Source organism: Nerophis ophidion, linkage group LG14 (assembly GCF_033978795.1).
Source record: "Nerophis ophidion isolate RoL-2023_Sa linkage group LG14, RoL_Noph_v1.0, whole genome shotgun sequence".
In the NCBI taxonomy this organism is placed as follows: Eukaryota; Metazoa; Chordata; class Actinopteri; order Syngnathiformes; family Syngnathidae; genus Nerophis; species Nerophis ophidion.
In genome coordinates, this window is record NC_084624.1 from 41765591 (window position 1) to 41780755 (window position 15165).

The 15165-nt window shown below is 41.2% G+C and overlaps 1 protein-coding gene across 6 annotated transcripts in view; it reads left to right on the forward strand.

Annotated features, from left to right (window-relative positions):
* pard3ab (par-3 family cell polarity regulator alpha, b) overlaps positions 1 to 15165 on the forward strand; it is a 581331-nt gene that overhangs the window by 302439 nt on the left and 263727 nt on the right. For all 6 annotated transcript variants that reach the window (XM_061920783.1, XM_061920784.1, XM_061920787.1 and 3 more), the window contains one exon: positions 5269 to 5310. In XM_061920783.1, the coding sequence (XP_061776767.1) occupies positions 5269 to 5310 (42 nt within the window). The remainder of the gene's footprint in view (positions 1 to 5268; positions 5311 to 15165) is intronic.

Consider the following 15165-nt stretch of genomic DNA (forward strand, 5'->3'; position numbering starts at 1 on the left):
CGGTAAGGTTTATTCAGGTGTACTGGAGAGGAGGCTATGCCGGATAGTCGAACCTCGGATTCAGGAGGAACAGTGTGGTTTTCGTCCTGGTCGTGTAACTGTGGACCAGCTCTATACTCTCGGCAGGGTTCTTGAGGGTGCATGGGAGTTTGCCCAACCAGTCTACATGTGCTTTGTGGACTTGGAGAAGGCATTCGACCGTGTCCCTCGGGAAGTCCTGTGGGGAGTGCTCAGAGAGTATGGGGTATCGGACTGTCTTATTGTGGCGGTCCGCTCCCTGTACGATCAGTGCCAGAGCTTGGTCCGCATTGCCGGCAGTAAGTCGAACACATTTCCAGTGAGAGTTGGACTCCGCCAAGGCTGTCATGAGCTTTGGGTCATGACCGAAAGGATAAGATCACGGGTACAAGCGGCCGAAATGAGTTTCCTCCGCCGTGTGGCGGGGCTCTCCCTTAGAGATAGGGTGAGAAGCTCTGCCATCCGGGAGGACCTCAAAGTAAAGCCGCTGCTCCTTCACATCGAGAGGAGCCAGATGAGGTGGTTCAGGCATCTGGTCAGGATGCCACCCGAACGCCTCCCTAGGGAGGTGTTTAGGGCACGTCCAACCGGTAGGAGGCCACGGGGAAGACCCAGGACACGTTGGGAAGACTATGTCTCTCGGCTGGCCTGGGAACGCCTCGGGATCCCCCGGGAAGAGCTAGACGAAGTGGCTGCGGAAAGGGAAGTCTGGGTTTCCCTGCTTAGGTTGTTGCCCCCGCGACCCGACCTCGGATAAGCGGAAGAAGATGGATGGATGGAAAAAAAGTAGACTTGTTATTAGTGCGAAAATACTTATTTTAAGGTATTTTTGGGGCTCATTGAGGTTAGCTAATTATACTTGTTTTGGAAAGTCTTGACAAGCCAAATATTCTTGTTCTATTGGCAGATAATTTTGCTTAGTTCAAGTAAAATACCCCTCATTTTTATTTTACTTTTTTCTTATGAACATTGACTTTTTGCAGCGCACCAGTGAAGTGAAGTGAATTCAATTTATATAGCGCTTTTCTCTAGTGACTCAAAGCGCTTTTACATAGTGGAACCCATTAACTAAGTTACATTTAAACCAGTGTGGGTGGCACTGGGAGCAGGTGGGTAAAGTGTCTTGCCCAACGACACAACGGCAGTGAGTAGGATGGCAGAAGCGGGAATCAAACCTGAAACCCTCAAGTTGCTGGCACGGTCACTCTACCAACCGAGCTATACCGCCCGCATCTTTGGCTGCTGTCCTCTAGCTTTGCGAGTGAGCCTCCTCCGTCTTCTCTCCTTAGAGTTCACGTGTGTTTGCAGAATCAAGCGCTCAACTACTAAAACTCCACTTACTCTGGTTCTCATTTAAAAAAAAAACCTGCACGGGGCCAGATGTTAGAGCTAATTGCCTGTGTGGCAAATGAGATGTGATGTCCCGCACATCTGCTTACATCAAAGTTGGATTAATAAGCGAGCTCGTAATTACACAGACAAAAAAAAAAAAGGAATCACTAAAGTGCAAGAGATGATTGAGAAGTGGCGTCTGTTGGCAAACTCTCCTCTCTGGTGCCAACTCAAAGCTTAGTAAGTGGCATCGTATCACCAAGCAGACTTTAAGTCCTGTTTTCGCTCATTTATTGACATAAAAAGGTCTGAACCGGCAGCCTGCAGGGACATGGCTTGCAAAAGCAGCCAGTAGTGCCAATCAAAGGGCTTATGGGTGACAATTATGGCTGTTCGGGATGCATAGCAGGCATTGGACAAGAGGAAGTGACTGGTGGAGATGAGAGCTGCACTCCAAAAAGTCAGTGTCAAAAAACAAGAAAAAAAATACAAAAATGAGGGGTATTTTACTCGAACTAAGCAAAATTATCTGCCAATAGAACAAGAAAAATTTGGCTTGTCAAGACTTTCCAAAACAAGTAAAATTAACTAACCTCAATGAACCCCAAAATAGTATGAAAACCCAAAAAAGTATATTCTCACTAATAACTAAAACTAGATTTTCCCATCCATAACATGACATCATCGCACAAAGTAAGGAATATATATATATATATATATATATGTCTTGGTTGGATTATCCAGAGAATAGTGCTCGATACCGTGGTAGAGCGCAATATGTAGGTGTGGGAAAAAATCACAAGACTACTTCATCTCTACAGAACTGTTTCATGAGGGGTTCCCTCAATCATCACGAGATTTCTCCTGATGATTGAGGGAACCCCTCATGAAACAGTTCTGTAGAGATGAAGTAGTCTTGTGATTTTTTCCCACACTTACATATATATATGTATATATATATATATATGTATATATATATATATATTCCATCCATCCATTTTCTACCGCTTATTCCCTTTTCGGGGTCGCGGGGGGCGCTGGCGCCTATCACAGCTACAATCGGGCGGAAGGCGGCGTACACCCTGGACAAGTCGCCAACTCATCGCAGGGCCAACACAGATAGACAGACAACATTCACACTCACATTCACACACTAGGGCCAATTTAGTGTTGCCAATCAACCTATCCCCAGGTGCATGTCTTTGGAAGTGGGAGGAAGCCGGAGTACCCGGAGGGAACCCACGCATTCACGGGGAGAACATGCAAACTCCACACAGAAAGATCCCGAGCCTGGATTTGAACCCAGGACTGCAGGACCTTCGTATTGTGAGGCAGACGCACTAACCCCTCTGCCACCGTGAAGCCCTATATATATATATATACAGTATATACTTGTGCATGAACTATTTGTTTTCAAAATAGTTTGAAATGTCACGTTTAATGTTTAAAAATTAACAGTCAGTTTACTGTACTGTGCCAACTGTACTTACCTACTTTTTACCCTCATTAACTATACTGACCTACTTTTGACCTTTTATCAATGCTTATCTAATGTTTACCTTCATTTACGTATACTTTTCTACTTTTTACCTTCTTTTATCAATATTTACCAACATTATACCTTTTTTTTAACCTAAGTTTACCTACTTTTTTTTTTACTTTTTTCAATGTTTACCTACTTTTTACCTTCTATTATCAATATCTTCCAACCGTATACCTTTTTTTTTATCCTACGCTTACCTACTTTTTTTTTTTTACCTTTTATCAATTTTTACCTACTTTTTATCTTCATTTACCTATACTTACCTACTTCATCTGTTTTAATTATGAGACACAACTGTGTCAAAGTCATATTTTTTTATTTAATGCTTGAAATATGAATGTTTTGAAAAAATAGTTTTATACTTGTGAGTGTTGATGACACAGCTTTGCAACAGTTGATATTCTAATTTCAAGCATGTTTTACCTCAAAATAGGTCATAAAATCTCAGCAACAAGCTGTAATATCTTACTGAGATCATTTAGGACCAAAACACTTAAAACAAGTAAAACACTCTAACATAAAATCTGCTTAGTGAGAAATATTATCTTATCAGACAGATAATATGCAAATATCACCCTTATTAGAGATATTTAATCTTACTTAGATTTCAGTTTGTGCAGTGTGGGCGTTAAGTGGGCCTGGGCTGTCATCATTTGTAAAAACAACCATGATTTTAACAGACACACCTCACAATTCACAACAAAAATGCTGTCATGGATAAATATAATACACATTAAGTTGATCCGTCAAACACAGTGCCCACCTTATTGACCGTGTGAGCAGCTTTGATTGCTCCAAAGCCACTTTTTAACTTCAATTGTAAATGAAGAGTAATCTGTTAAACTTTTCAAGTGTGTGAATGTGAATGTTGTCTGTCTGTGTTGGCCCTGTGATGAGGTGGCGACTTGTCCAGGGTGTAAACCGCCTTCCGCCCGAATGCAGCTGAGATAGGCCCCTGCAACCCCCGCGACCCCGAAAGGGACAAGCGGTTGAAAATGGATGGATATCGTTCAGCAAAATGTATAATCAGCCCAGGCTTTGCATGAAGTCTGCCTTGTCACCGTCTCATCACCAGGCGCCTTGGAGAGGAAGTCCAGTACAAGGGTTGGAATTGGGGGTTAAATCACCCCAAATGATTCCCGGGCGCGGCCACCGCTGCTGCCCACTGCTCCCCTCACCTCCCAGGGCGTGATCAAGGGTGATGGGTCAAATGCAGAGAATAATTTCGCCATATCTCTTGTGTGTGACAATCATTGGTACTTTAGCTTTTTAACTTTAACTTTTTACTTTAACTCTGAAAGAGCACTTTTATTTAAAGCAAAGTGTTTTTACAGAGGAGGGGAGCACTTTTACTTATTATATGAACTTTCCCGCCAGTCTTTTTTTTTAACACTTTACTACACATTTACAATGTTTTTTTGCTGGGATTGAGCTTGAAATATGAACAAAATATCTCGGGATGCTTTGCGTTTAGTCCGTTTAAAAGAAACATGTTAAAATATTCGGTTTTCTTAGTTCCTTTTTCTCACGACACTCAAAGGCGGGCCTACCCTGCTCATTTTAAGGGCTTTTAAAGTGATATTGGAGCCCAGTGGGTCTAATTACTCCCGTCCAAAGGCAAAACCCAGTAACTCAATTTTGGTCAAAACTGAGCTGATAATAATTTTGGAGTTCCTTGGTGATATGCTTTACATTAGTGTATGCGATATTGTAATTTGTTCCGTAAGTAAGCTGTTACGCGCATGGCAGGACCTAGCAACTACCACATAACCGCGTAGATACAACAGAAAAACCTAGTATCTCAAGGAACCAATCGAAGCTTCTTTGTCAGTCGGCTTATTGTCTTTAATGAGACATTTGCACGAATGGGGGCCGACGGTCAACCTGATTGTGATATTATGGCACGAGGGGATATTTGGAAGATTGGCCCAGGACGTTGCAAGCACCTTCATTAAATGTATTGTTCTTAATTCTTCCCCTTGCATACTCTTTTGGGCAGATAACTGTGGAGGTCAAAATAAAAACCGGACGCCGTACACGGCTCTTGCCCAATGTGCAAACGCAGAACGGGGCCCACCCGAGATTGTGATAAAATATCTGGAGAAAGGGCACACGTTCATGAGAGCAGATTCAATCCATGGCTCAATCGGCAAGAAAATGTAAAGCTCAAGAAAACATCTATACGTTTGATGACTTTGTAGATCTTTGTAAGACAGCATCAAGATGGATTGGTTTTCCTTTGTTTTCTCAAAATCAGCTCGACGTGAGTTACTAGGTTTTGCCTTTGGACGGGAGATTAGTTGACAATGTCGGATAAATGCTCGCATTGTTGTTCAATATTCCATTTAAAGACTTCTGCTTCTTCTTGCTCCTAGGCGGACGAGGCCCAGACGCCGATGCAAAGCCCCAGAGTTTTGGTAAGTCTGACCACGCCCCCTCTTTCCTTTGGCTCCCTTACTTTTGGCCTAAATCCCCTTTGCATGTTAGTACAGTAATCTGCGGGAGCAGAAAGTGGATAAAAACAATAGAAAATGAAAGCCTTTAGTCACGCAAAGGAAAGTGATGCTAATTTCAATCCATGGGGGGCTTCATCTGTATGGAGCGTAGAGGTGGGAGTCTTTGGGCACCTCACGATTCCATTATGATTCATGTGCTGTGATTTGATTAAAAATCGATTATTGATGCATCCAACAATTCAGGTTTACATTTAAGCGTTTATCACATGCAACCTTTAAAAATAGTGCTTTTGTAACTAGAAACAGTTGAATTAATTCCCATCAAATGTATTAAATTAATGGAAATGTGTGCAAAACTGGAACAGACAGTTGTGCTGATAAGTTTACAGACCCTGGGAGGATTCATGATTTCTTGGCCATTCTTCAGAGAATATGAATAATAACACAAAAACCTTTCTTCCACTCATGCTTAATGGTTGTGTGAAGCTATTTATTGGCAAACAACTGTGTTTACTCTTTTTAAATCAAAATGACAAGAGAAAGTATCCAAAAAATCCACAAATCACTTCAGCTGGAATACAGGACTCTCTGAAAAATTGTGGTTTGGCTGTTTCAAGATGCACAATAAGGAGGCACTTGAAGAAAAATGGGCTGCTTGGTCGAGTCGCCAGAAGAAAGCCATTTCTGCGCAAATGTCACAAATTGTGGTGTAACAGTACACTGAAAAAAATAACTTATAAGATTTACTTAAAAAAGCTATTGTAAGTATTTGCACGCAAATGATTTAAGTAAAATTTAATGCTGCAATATCAAGTAACACTCACTTGCCAGTATCAAGTAAATTCTACTTACCATATAACATAACAGTTGTGAAGATATAAAGTAACAGTTACTTAATTACATCCAAGTTTTAAGTTATATTTATTTTAACAAATTAAGTAAAGTCTACTTGTTTTTCATCGGCAGGAACATCATTTTACTCAAAATTTTAAGTACATTTTATATACCATATATCCGTCGAAGCGCTAAATATCTTAAAACCTCTTCTCACTTCAGTGCTTAACAATGGCATTTAGGAATATCAATCAATCAATCAATGTTTACTTATATAGCCCTAAATCACTAGTGTCTCAAAGGGCTGCACAAACCACCACGACATCCTCGGTAGGCCCACGCAAGGAAAACTCAGACCCAGTGGGACATCGGTGACAATGATGACTATGAGAACCTTAGAGAGGAGGAAAGCAATGGATGTCGAGCGGGTCTAACATGATACTGTGAAAGTTCAATCCACAATGGATCCAACACAGTCGCGAGAGTCCAGTCCAAAGCGGATCCAACACAGCAGCGAGAGTCCCGTTCACAGCGGAGCCAGCAGGAAACCATCCCAAGCGGAGGCGGATCAGCAGCGCAGAGATGTCCCCAGCCGATACACAGGCAAGCAGTACATGGCCACCGGATCGGACCGGACCCCCTCCACAAGGGAGAGTGGGACATAGAAGAAAAAGAAAAGAAAAGGCAGATCAACTGGTCTAAAAAGGGAGTCTATTTAAAGGCTAGAGTATACAAATGAGTTTTAAGGTGAGACTTAAATGCTTCTACTGAGGTGGCATCTCGAACTGTTACCGGGAGGGCATTCCAGAGTACTGGAGCCCGAACGGAAAACGCTCTATAGCCCGCAGACTTTTTTTGGGCTTTGGGAATCACTAACAAGCCGGAGTCCTTTGAACGCAGATTTCTTGCCGGGACATACGGTACAATACAATCGGCAAGATAGGATGGAGCTAGACCGTGTAGTATTTTATACGTAAGTAGTAAAACCTTAAAGTCACATCTTAAGTGCACAGGAAGCCAGTGCAGGTGAGCCAGTACAGGCGTAATGTGATCAAACTTTCTTGTTCTCGTCAAAAGTCTAGCAGCCGCATTTTGTACCAACTGTAATCTTTTAATGCTAGACATGGGGAGACCCGAAAATAATACATTACAGTAATCGAGGCGAGACGTAACAAACGCATAATAAAAATGAGTGTGATTAAAATGACTTCATAAAAATTATTCTGCAGCCGCGGCACAGTAGTTGGGGACCACAGTTGTTCAAGCATGTTACCACGCCCACTTTTACACCATACTGTTTACGTGCCGGAAGGACGAATGCGTTTCGATACACCTGATACGAGATTACAATGCATACCTTTTACACTCACGGTTGTGATACAAACAACTTTAACATTCTTACTAATATGCGCCACACTCTGTGAACCCACACCAAATACATTTCTGATAAACATCGACTCTGTAACACATTATAAACGCAAGATAAGAATTACCCATAATGCCACCTTGCAGTGCTCTGTGAAGTGATCCTAACGGCCGGAGCAGAGCCAGTCGGCCTGAGCCTGTTGTGCTGTGCGCATGCGTTTCAAAACACTAGATTTTCAGAGTAAAGTTTATGTAATATTTTTAGGTTTATGTACGTACAACTATTAAACATTTAAATAGTATGAGGAAACATAAGTAAAACTTACTCTTCCCCCATAATTCATGTATTACGTTAATAAAATGTTTAATTTTACTTAAGAAACTCTAGTTCTTACTGAATGTTAAAAATATTAGGTATAAATTATGACAGTTACTCTAATAGAGTTTACAGCTCCAAAAAGTCACTTTTTTCAGTGTACACAAAAATTTCGGTTCGGTACGTACCTCGGTTTAGAGGTCAAGGTTCGGTTCAGTTTCGGTACAGTAAGAAAACAACAAAATATACATTTCTGGGTTATTTATTTACCAAATTGTAAACAATGGCTTTATCCTTTTAACATTGAGAACATGATAATAATTCTGCCCACGTTAATCAACATTAAACTGCCCCAAATTGTTGCTGAGATTAAATAAAATGACAAAACTTTTCTTCTACATATAAAATGTGCAACAATAAACAGTTTCAAGTCAACTCATCATGCTTATTTTATCCCAGCATTTGGGAAGCCTGTAGTTGATTTTTATTATGCAAATGTTATATTTTTATCAACATGTGATAGCAGGGACCCTGCCATTCAAAGCTTTTCTGTCAGTACACACACACACACACACACGCACGCATGCACACATCGCAAAATGAACTAATTTTACGCTAAAAGCTAATTAGCCTTCAACTCAAGCCAGAATTCCGAGCGAGCTGAGCTGCAGTTTAAGTTACTAGAAGGTCAACAGGCTCATAGTAATGTTAGTAGTAGTTGACTGGGAGGTTTTTATTATCATTTGGGGAGAGTACGCTGCCTTATGCTCACCTGCTTGAACACCTATCTGCTCGACCGCCGAAGCATTTACTACATGCGCTCTGAATACGCATTGCTGATTGGCTGTTACCGCTCTGAATACGCACTGCTGATTGGCTGTTACCGCTATACAGTACATGTAACCAATCAGATGGTTGTGTGGGTGGGACAATGCTGGGTGCTGAGACAGAGGCAGAAGAAGCAGAGCAGCTTGTTAAGACTTTAGCTTACAAACTCGTTCGGTACACCCCCGTACCGAAACGGTTCGATACAAATACACGTACCGTTACACCCCTAGTCACAAGGTATTCCGCTTACATTACGCCAAACAGCACAGAGAAAAGCCTCAAAACGTCTGGAACAAAGTAGTTTGGAGTGATGGCTTTTTTTTCTGGTGACTCGACCATGCAGCCCATTTTTCTTCAAATGCCTCCTTATTGTGCATCTTGAAACAGCCACACCACATTTTTCCAGAGAGTCCTGTATTTCGGTTGAAGTTATTTGTGGATTTTTCTTTGCATCCCAAACAATTTTCCTGTCAGTTGTGGATGAAATATTTCAAGGGCTACCCAAATCCTTCATTTTCCACTTCTTAATCAGCGTTTGAACACTGCTGATTGGCATTCTCAATTCCTTGGATATCTTTTTGTACCCCTTTCCTGTTTAAAGCAGTTCAATTACCTTTTCTCACAGATCCTTTGACGATTATTTTGCATTCCCCATGACTCAGAATCCAGAAACATCTGTGCAGCACTGGATGAAAGATGCAAAGGCCTGTCAGAAACCCAGAAACTCACTGACCTTTTATACAAACACATTAATTACAAAACTAACAGGTCACGGGTGAGGATTGGAACCTTGATTGTGTCAACTTCTGTGCATGTTTTCAGATCAAAAGTCACTGGGGTATGTAAATGTTTGATAAGGGTCATTTGGGTACTTTCTTTTGTCATTTTGATTTAAAAAGAGTAAACACAGTTGTTTGCCAATAGATAGCTAAACACAAGGAAGAAAGGTTTTTTGTTTTATCATTCATATTCTCTGAAGAATGGCCAAGAAATCATGAATTCTCCCAGGGTGTGTAAACTTATGAGCACGACTATAAGTGTCCTATAATAAAGGAGCTGCTCAGATCTCTCGGTGACGTGGCTCGTTACAGTCAGACAAATACATGACTTTATTTACAATAAATATACTGATTGTCGATTATGGATGTTTACTAATCGATTTTTAGAATCATCCATGTCTGCTTTGCGATGATCCTAATAAGCGATTATTTTCCCCACCTCTGTGTTGGAATAATGCGCTCCATCGCTCCCGTCACAGTATCAGTCAGAGGAGGGGGAAAAAAAAAGATATTTGTAGGCTGAGGATGAGCTCGTCCGTCTGGCTGCCGGTGCATGAGGCGAATGACAAATCATCTTTTTGTTTCTTCTCCGTCTTCATTGGCGGGGGAAAAAGTCACAAATCATCTTTTTGTTTCTTCTCCGTCTTCATTGGCGGGGGAAAAAGTCAGAGTAAGTCTTCAGTCGCCAAACACAAACTTTGAGAGAGACATCTGGGACATATACGGCGTAATTATCACCACTCGTAAACACCTCAGAGGTGGAAATAAACAGTCTAGGCTTGTGGATCTTTCCCTGCGGCAGCTGATTACTGTGGCGACCTCGGGAACACCGGCTTCCAGCAAAGCAAACGCCGCCATTGTTCTGGGAAGGGTCTCCTAAGTTTACACTTAGACGGGGTGAGGCGAAGTGCAAACCTTTTCCACTGAGGGCGGCACACTGCAAAAAAATCAGTGGTCAAAGACAAGAAAAAAAAATACAAAAATTAGGGGTATTTTATTTAAACTAAGCAAAATTATAGAACAAGAAAATTCGGCATGTCAAGACTTTTCCGGATTATAAGTCGCTCCGGAGTATACATCGCACCGGCCGAAAATGCATAATAAAGAAGGAAAAAACCATATATACGTCGCACTGGAGTATAAATCGCATTTTGGGGGAAATTTATTCGATGAAATCCAACACGGAGAATAGACATTTGAAAGGCAATTTAAAATAAATAAAGAATAGTGAACAACAGGCTGAATAAGTGTACGTTATATGAGGCATAAATAACCAACTGAGAAGGTGCCTGGTATGTTAACGTAACATATTATGGTAAGAGTCGTGTGAAATTCAACTATTTCTTTTATTTATAAATATAATAAAATAAACATATAGCTATAATTAACTGAAAGTCAAGTATTTCATACATATATATATATATTTGTGTATATATATATATATATTAGGGGTGGGCAAATTAATGCGTTAATTACGAGTTAACTCATCAATCTATTAACGCCGACAATTATTTTATCGCACATTTGCGTATGTTGTTTACATGCTTTTATTTTGTTAACGCCTTTTCTTATAAAGATGGCGGCGCCCGGACGGGCTTCGGTGTGGAGGGGCTGTTGGTAAAGATGGAACATTTGGCAAAAATACCGGACAATTCTGCAAATTTCATGGCTGGCTTACAGCGTGGTCACTCCGGGATCACTTACGACCGCCAGACAATTCTGAATGTGGATAGATCGGGCCGTTTTGGACTGAATGACACGTGCTTGCTAGACCGGCTAGCTAGCATGGGAATACTTTGCCGGCTACATCCAGCGGCCTGTGAAGCAGCGGAGTATTTGTGTTGTCTGTCTATTTATGAATAATGCAGACGAGGGGTGTTGGCTGAGTTCTTAACGTTTGCTTTCAGAGCGTGCATATCACAACATACAAGATGCCGTCATGGCGACACAACCTATACCGGTTGCATGCTGGGTAGGGTAGTTCTTTTATTCCCTGGCTCATAACATCACAATATAGTACCATGTATATGATGCGTTCAGTTTATCAAAGCACCAAGCAAACAATCGGAAAATTCCCATCATATCAATTCCTAGATATGGTCATAATTATTTTAAGTGCACTACGCAGAATAAACACAACATTATTAATATTGCTACTACGGATAATTTAATCAAAAATTCCCTAAAACAGCCCACTACCTATAATATAGGTTTTTTAAACATAAGATCCCTGATAAAAAAAAAATTCCTGCTGTTACCTCAGAAATTGCCTGTTCGGATGTTATGATTGTGGCTCAGAGATTTGTATGTAGATTGTATTTATTTTCCATAAAAAACAGGATAACTTAAATACCCTGGCAGTGGAAATAAGCTTAAATGTTTGTATTTACATTTTTTGAGTTGATTTTCATAAAATATGCTATTTAACTGCTACTGTTTAACAAGGACTGATTTAAATTGTGTTTGCACAACAAATGTTTTGGCGCTTTTGTTCATTTGGGAGAATATTCCAATAAAGGTGCACTACACGCTACTTTTGAATTCATTATTGGGCTTTGCGCATACAATGCAGTTAATCGCGATTAATCAGAGAAAAAGTGCGATTAACATCGATTAAAATTTTTAATTGTTGCCCAGCCCTAATATATATATATGAAATATATATGAAATACTCGAGTTGGTGAATTATACTCCCCTCTTAACCACGCCCCACGCCCCCAACCATACGTCCGCCCCAGCCCACACTTCCCGAAATCCGAGGTCTCAATGTTGGCAAGTATGGTCAAGAGCCAAAAAAAAAAAGTTCCCCGTCCACACTTTGAACACCACCGCTCTTAAATAGTTATTTGAAGTTAAAAAGGAAAACGCCAAACAAGTATCCCCCTCAACATGATACTCGTTTGTTATTTTCAAAAAGAACACTCCCAGCCTCCTTTTTATGGCAAAAAAGTGAAATGATTAAAGTGCAGGTATGATCACTTACAGGATGGTAATGGTGTTTCCAGCAGCACCTACCCTTGACAACAAAGAAATGATCAAACTCATCCGTCTGCCATGATAGCTCCATAATGGCGCCATAACGCGAAACATTCAGCCGCATTGTTTATGCCATTAGTCACGCAAAATAACAGCAAAGGCACGGTGTCAGGATGCGATCTGTCACACGCACACACACACACACGCACACACACACACACACACGGCCATCTGCAGCTCACTCCTAGCATGTGTTGGCATGACACAGCATTAACATGAGCTACACTACATCTGGTGTTAGCACATATAACGAGGATGGGGGGGGCTGTGGTCCAAATCATCAGAGACACTTTTTTTTGGGGGGGGGACAACTGATGAGTGAGAAGACTCCCTTTTTAGACCAGTTGATCTGCTTTGTGGAGGGGGTCCGGTCCGATCCGGTGGCCATGTACTGCTCGCCTGTGTATCGGCTGGGGACATCTCTGCGCTGCTGATCAGCCTCCTCTTGGGATGGTTTCCTGCTGGCTCCGCTGTGAACGGGACTCTCGCTGCTGTGTTGGATCCGCTCTGGACTGGACTCTCGCGACTGTGTTGGATCCATTATGGATTGATCTTTCACAGTATCATGTTCTCATAGTCATCATTGTCACCGATGTCCCACTGGGTGTGAGTTTTCCTTGCCCTTATGTGGGCCTACCGAGGATGTCGTAGGGGTTTGTGCAGCCCTTTGAGACACTAGTGATTTAGGGCTATATAAGTAAACATTGATTGATTGATTGATTGAAGTTATACGTCCATGTGCGTACATGCATGCTCTTCCCCGTGACATATCGAGCCGCCATTCGACAGACTCCCTCCCACCCGGCGCTGAGTGCACCTCCACGTTGCCGTCAGCCGGTCGACACATGGCGTCGCCATGGCGCCTTGGGGTCTGGTGACAGAAAGAAAGGAAAGAGAGAGAGGACTGCGAGGTTGCAGCTACGAAGTACGCCGACGCTGAACGCGCCATGTTCGGTGAAGCCGGCGAGGGGCAGGAAAGAGAGTTGGGTACGGGCATTGAGCTAGGACTGAGTACACTGCAAAAAGTCAGTGTTCAGAAACAAGAAAAAAAATACAAAAATTAGGGATATTTTATTTGAACTAAGCAAACTTATCTGTCAATAGAATAAAAACATTTGGCTTGTCAATACTTTCCAAAACAAGTAAAATTAGCTAACCTTAATGAACCCAAAAACACCTTAAAATAAATATATTTTCACTAATAACAAGTGCACTTTTCTTGCTACAAAAAATTAGACCTTTTTGCCCAATATGTTGAAAGATATTCTTAAATTAAGTAATTGCTAGTGCCATTATCTTGACATAATGATTTTTTTTGTCATGCTCGAAATAAGAAATTATTGCTTTAAAGGCCTACTAAAAGGAGATTTTCTTATTCAAACGGGGATAGCAGGTCCATTCTATGTGTCATACTTGATCATTTTGCGATATTGCTATATTTTTGCTGAAAGGATTTAGTAGAGAACATCCACGATAAAGTCTGCAACTGGAGAAAAGCCCTGCCTCTACCGGAAGTCGCAGACGATGACGTCACATGTTGATGGCTCCTCACATCTTCGCATTGTTTTTAATGGGAGACTCCAACAAAACAGCTATTCGGACCGAGAAAACGACAATTTCCCTATTAATTTGAGCGAGGATGAAAGATTCGTGTTTGAGGATATTGATAGCGACGGACTTAAAAAAAAAAAAAACGCGATTGCTTTGGGACGGATTCAGAGGTTTTTAGACACATTTACTAGGATAATTCTGGGAAATCCCTTATCTTTCTATTGTGTTGCTAGTGTTTTAGTGAGTTTAACTGTACCTGATAGTCGGAGGTGTGTGTCCATTGACGCACAGTGTCTCAGCGAAGTCGACGGCAGCTTTATGGGCGGCACAAGCTCAGCTGATCTCCGGTAAGAAGCGACTTTTTACCACAATTTTCTCACCGAAACCTGCTGGTTGACATTCGGTTGGGATCCATGTTGGCTGTGATCCATAGTAAAGTTTCACCTCTGTGAATTTCAAACAAGGAATCACCGTGTGTTTGTGTGGCTAAAGGCTAAAGCTTCCCAACTCCATCTTTCTACTTTGACTTCTGCAATATTAATTTAACAAATTGCAAAAGATTCAGCAACACAGATGTCCAAAATACTGTGTAATTATGCGGTTAAAGCAGACAACCTTTAGCTGTGTGTGTGTGCAGCGCTAATATTTCCTAACAGCCCGTGACGTCAAGCGTACACGTCATCATTATGAGACGTTTTCAAGAAAAAACTCCCGGGAAATTTAAAATTGCAATTTAGTAAACTAAAAAGGCCGTGTTGGCATGTGTTGCAATGTTAATATTTCATCATTGATATATAAACTATCAGACTGCGTGGTCGGTAGTAGTGGGTTTCAGTAGGCCTTTAAAACAGTAGTTTTATACTTGTGTTGATGACACAGCTTTGCAACAGTTGATATTCTGGTTTCAAGCATGTTTTACTCAATATAGGTCATCAAATCTCAGCAACAAGCTGTGATATCTTACTGAGATCATTTAGGACCAAAACCCTTAAAACAAGTAAAACACCCTAACATAAAATCTGCTTAGTGAGAAGAATTATCTTATCAGACAGAAAATAAGCAAATATCACCCTTATTTGAAATATTTAATCTTACTTAGATTGTAGT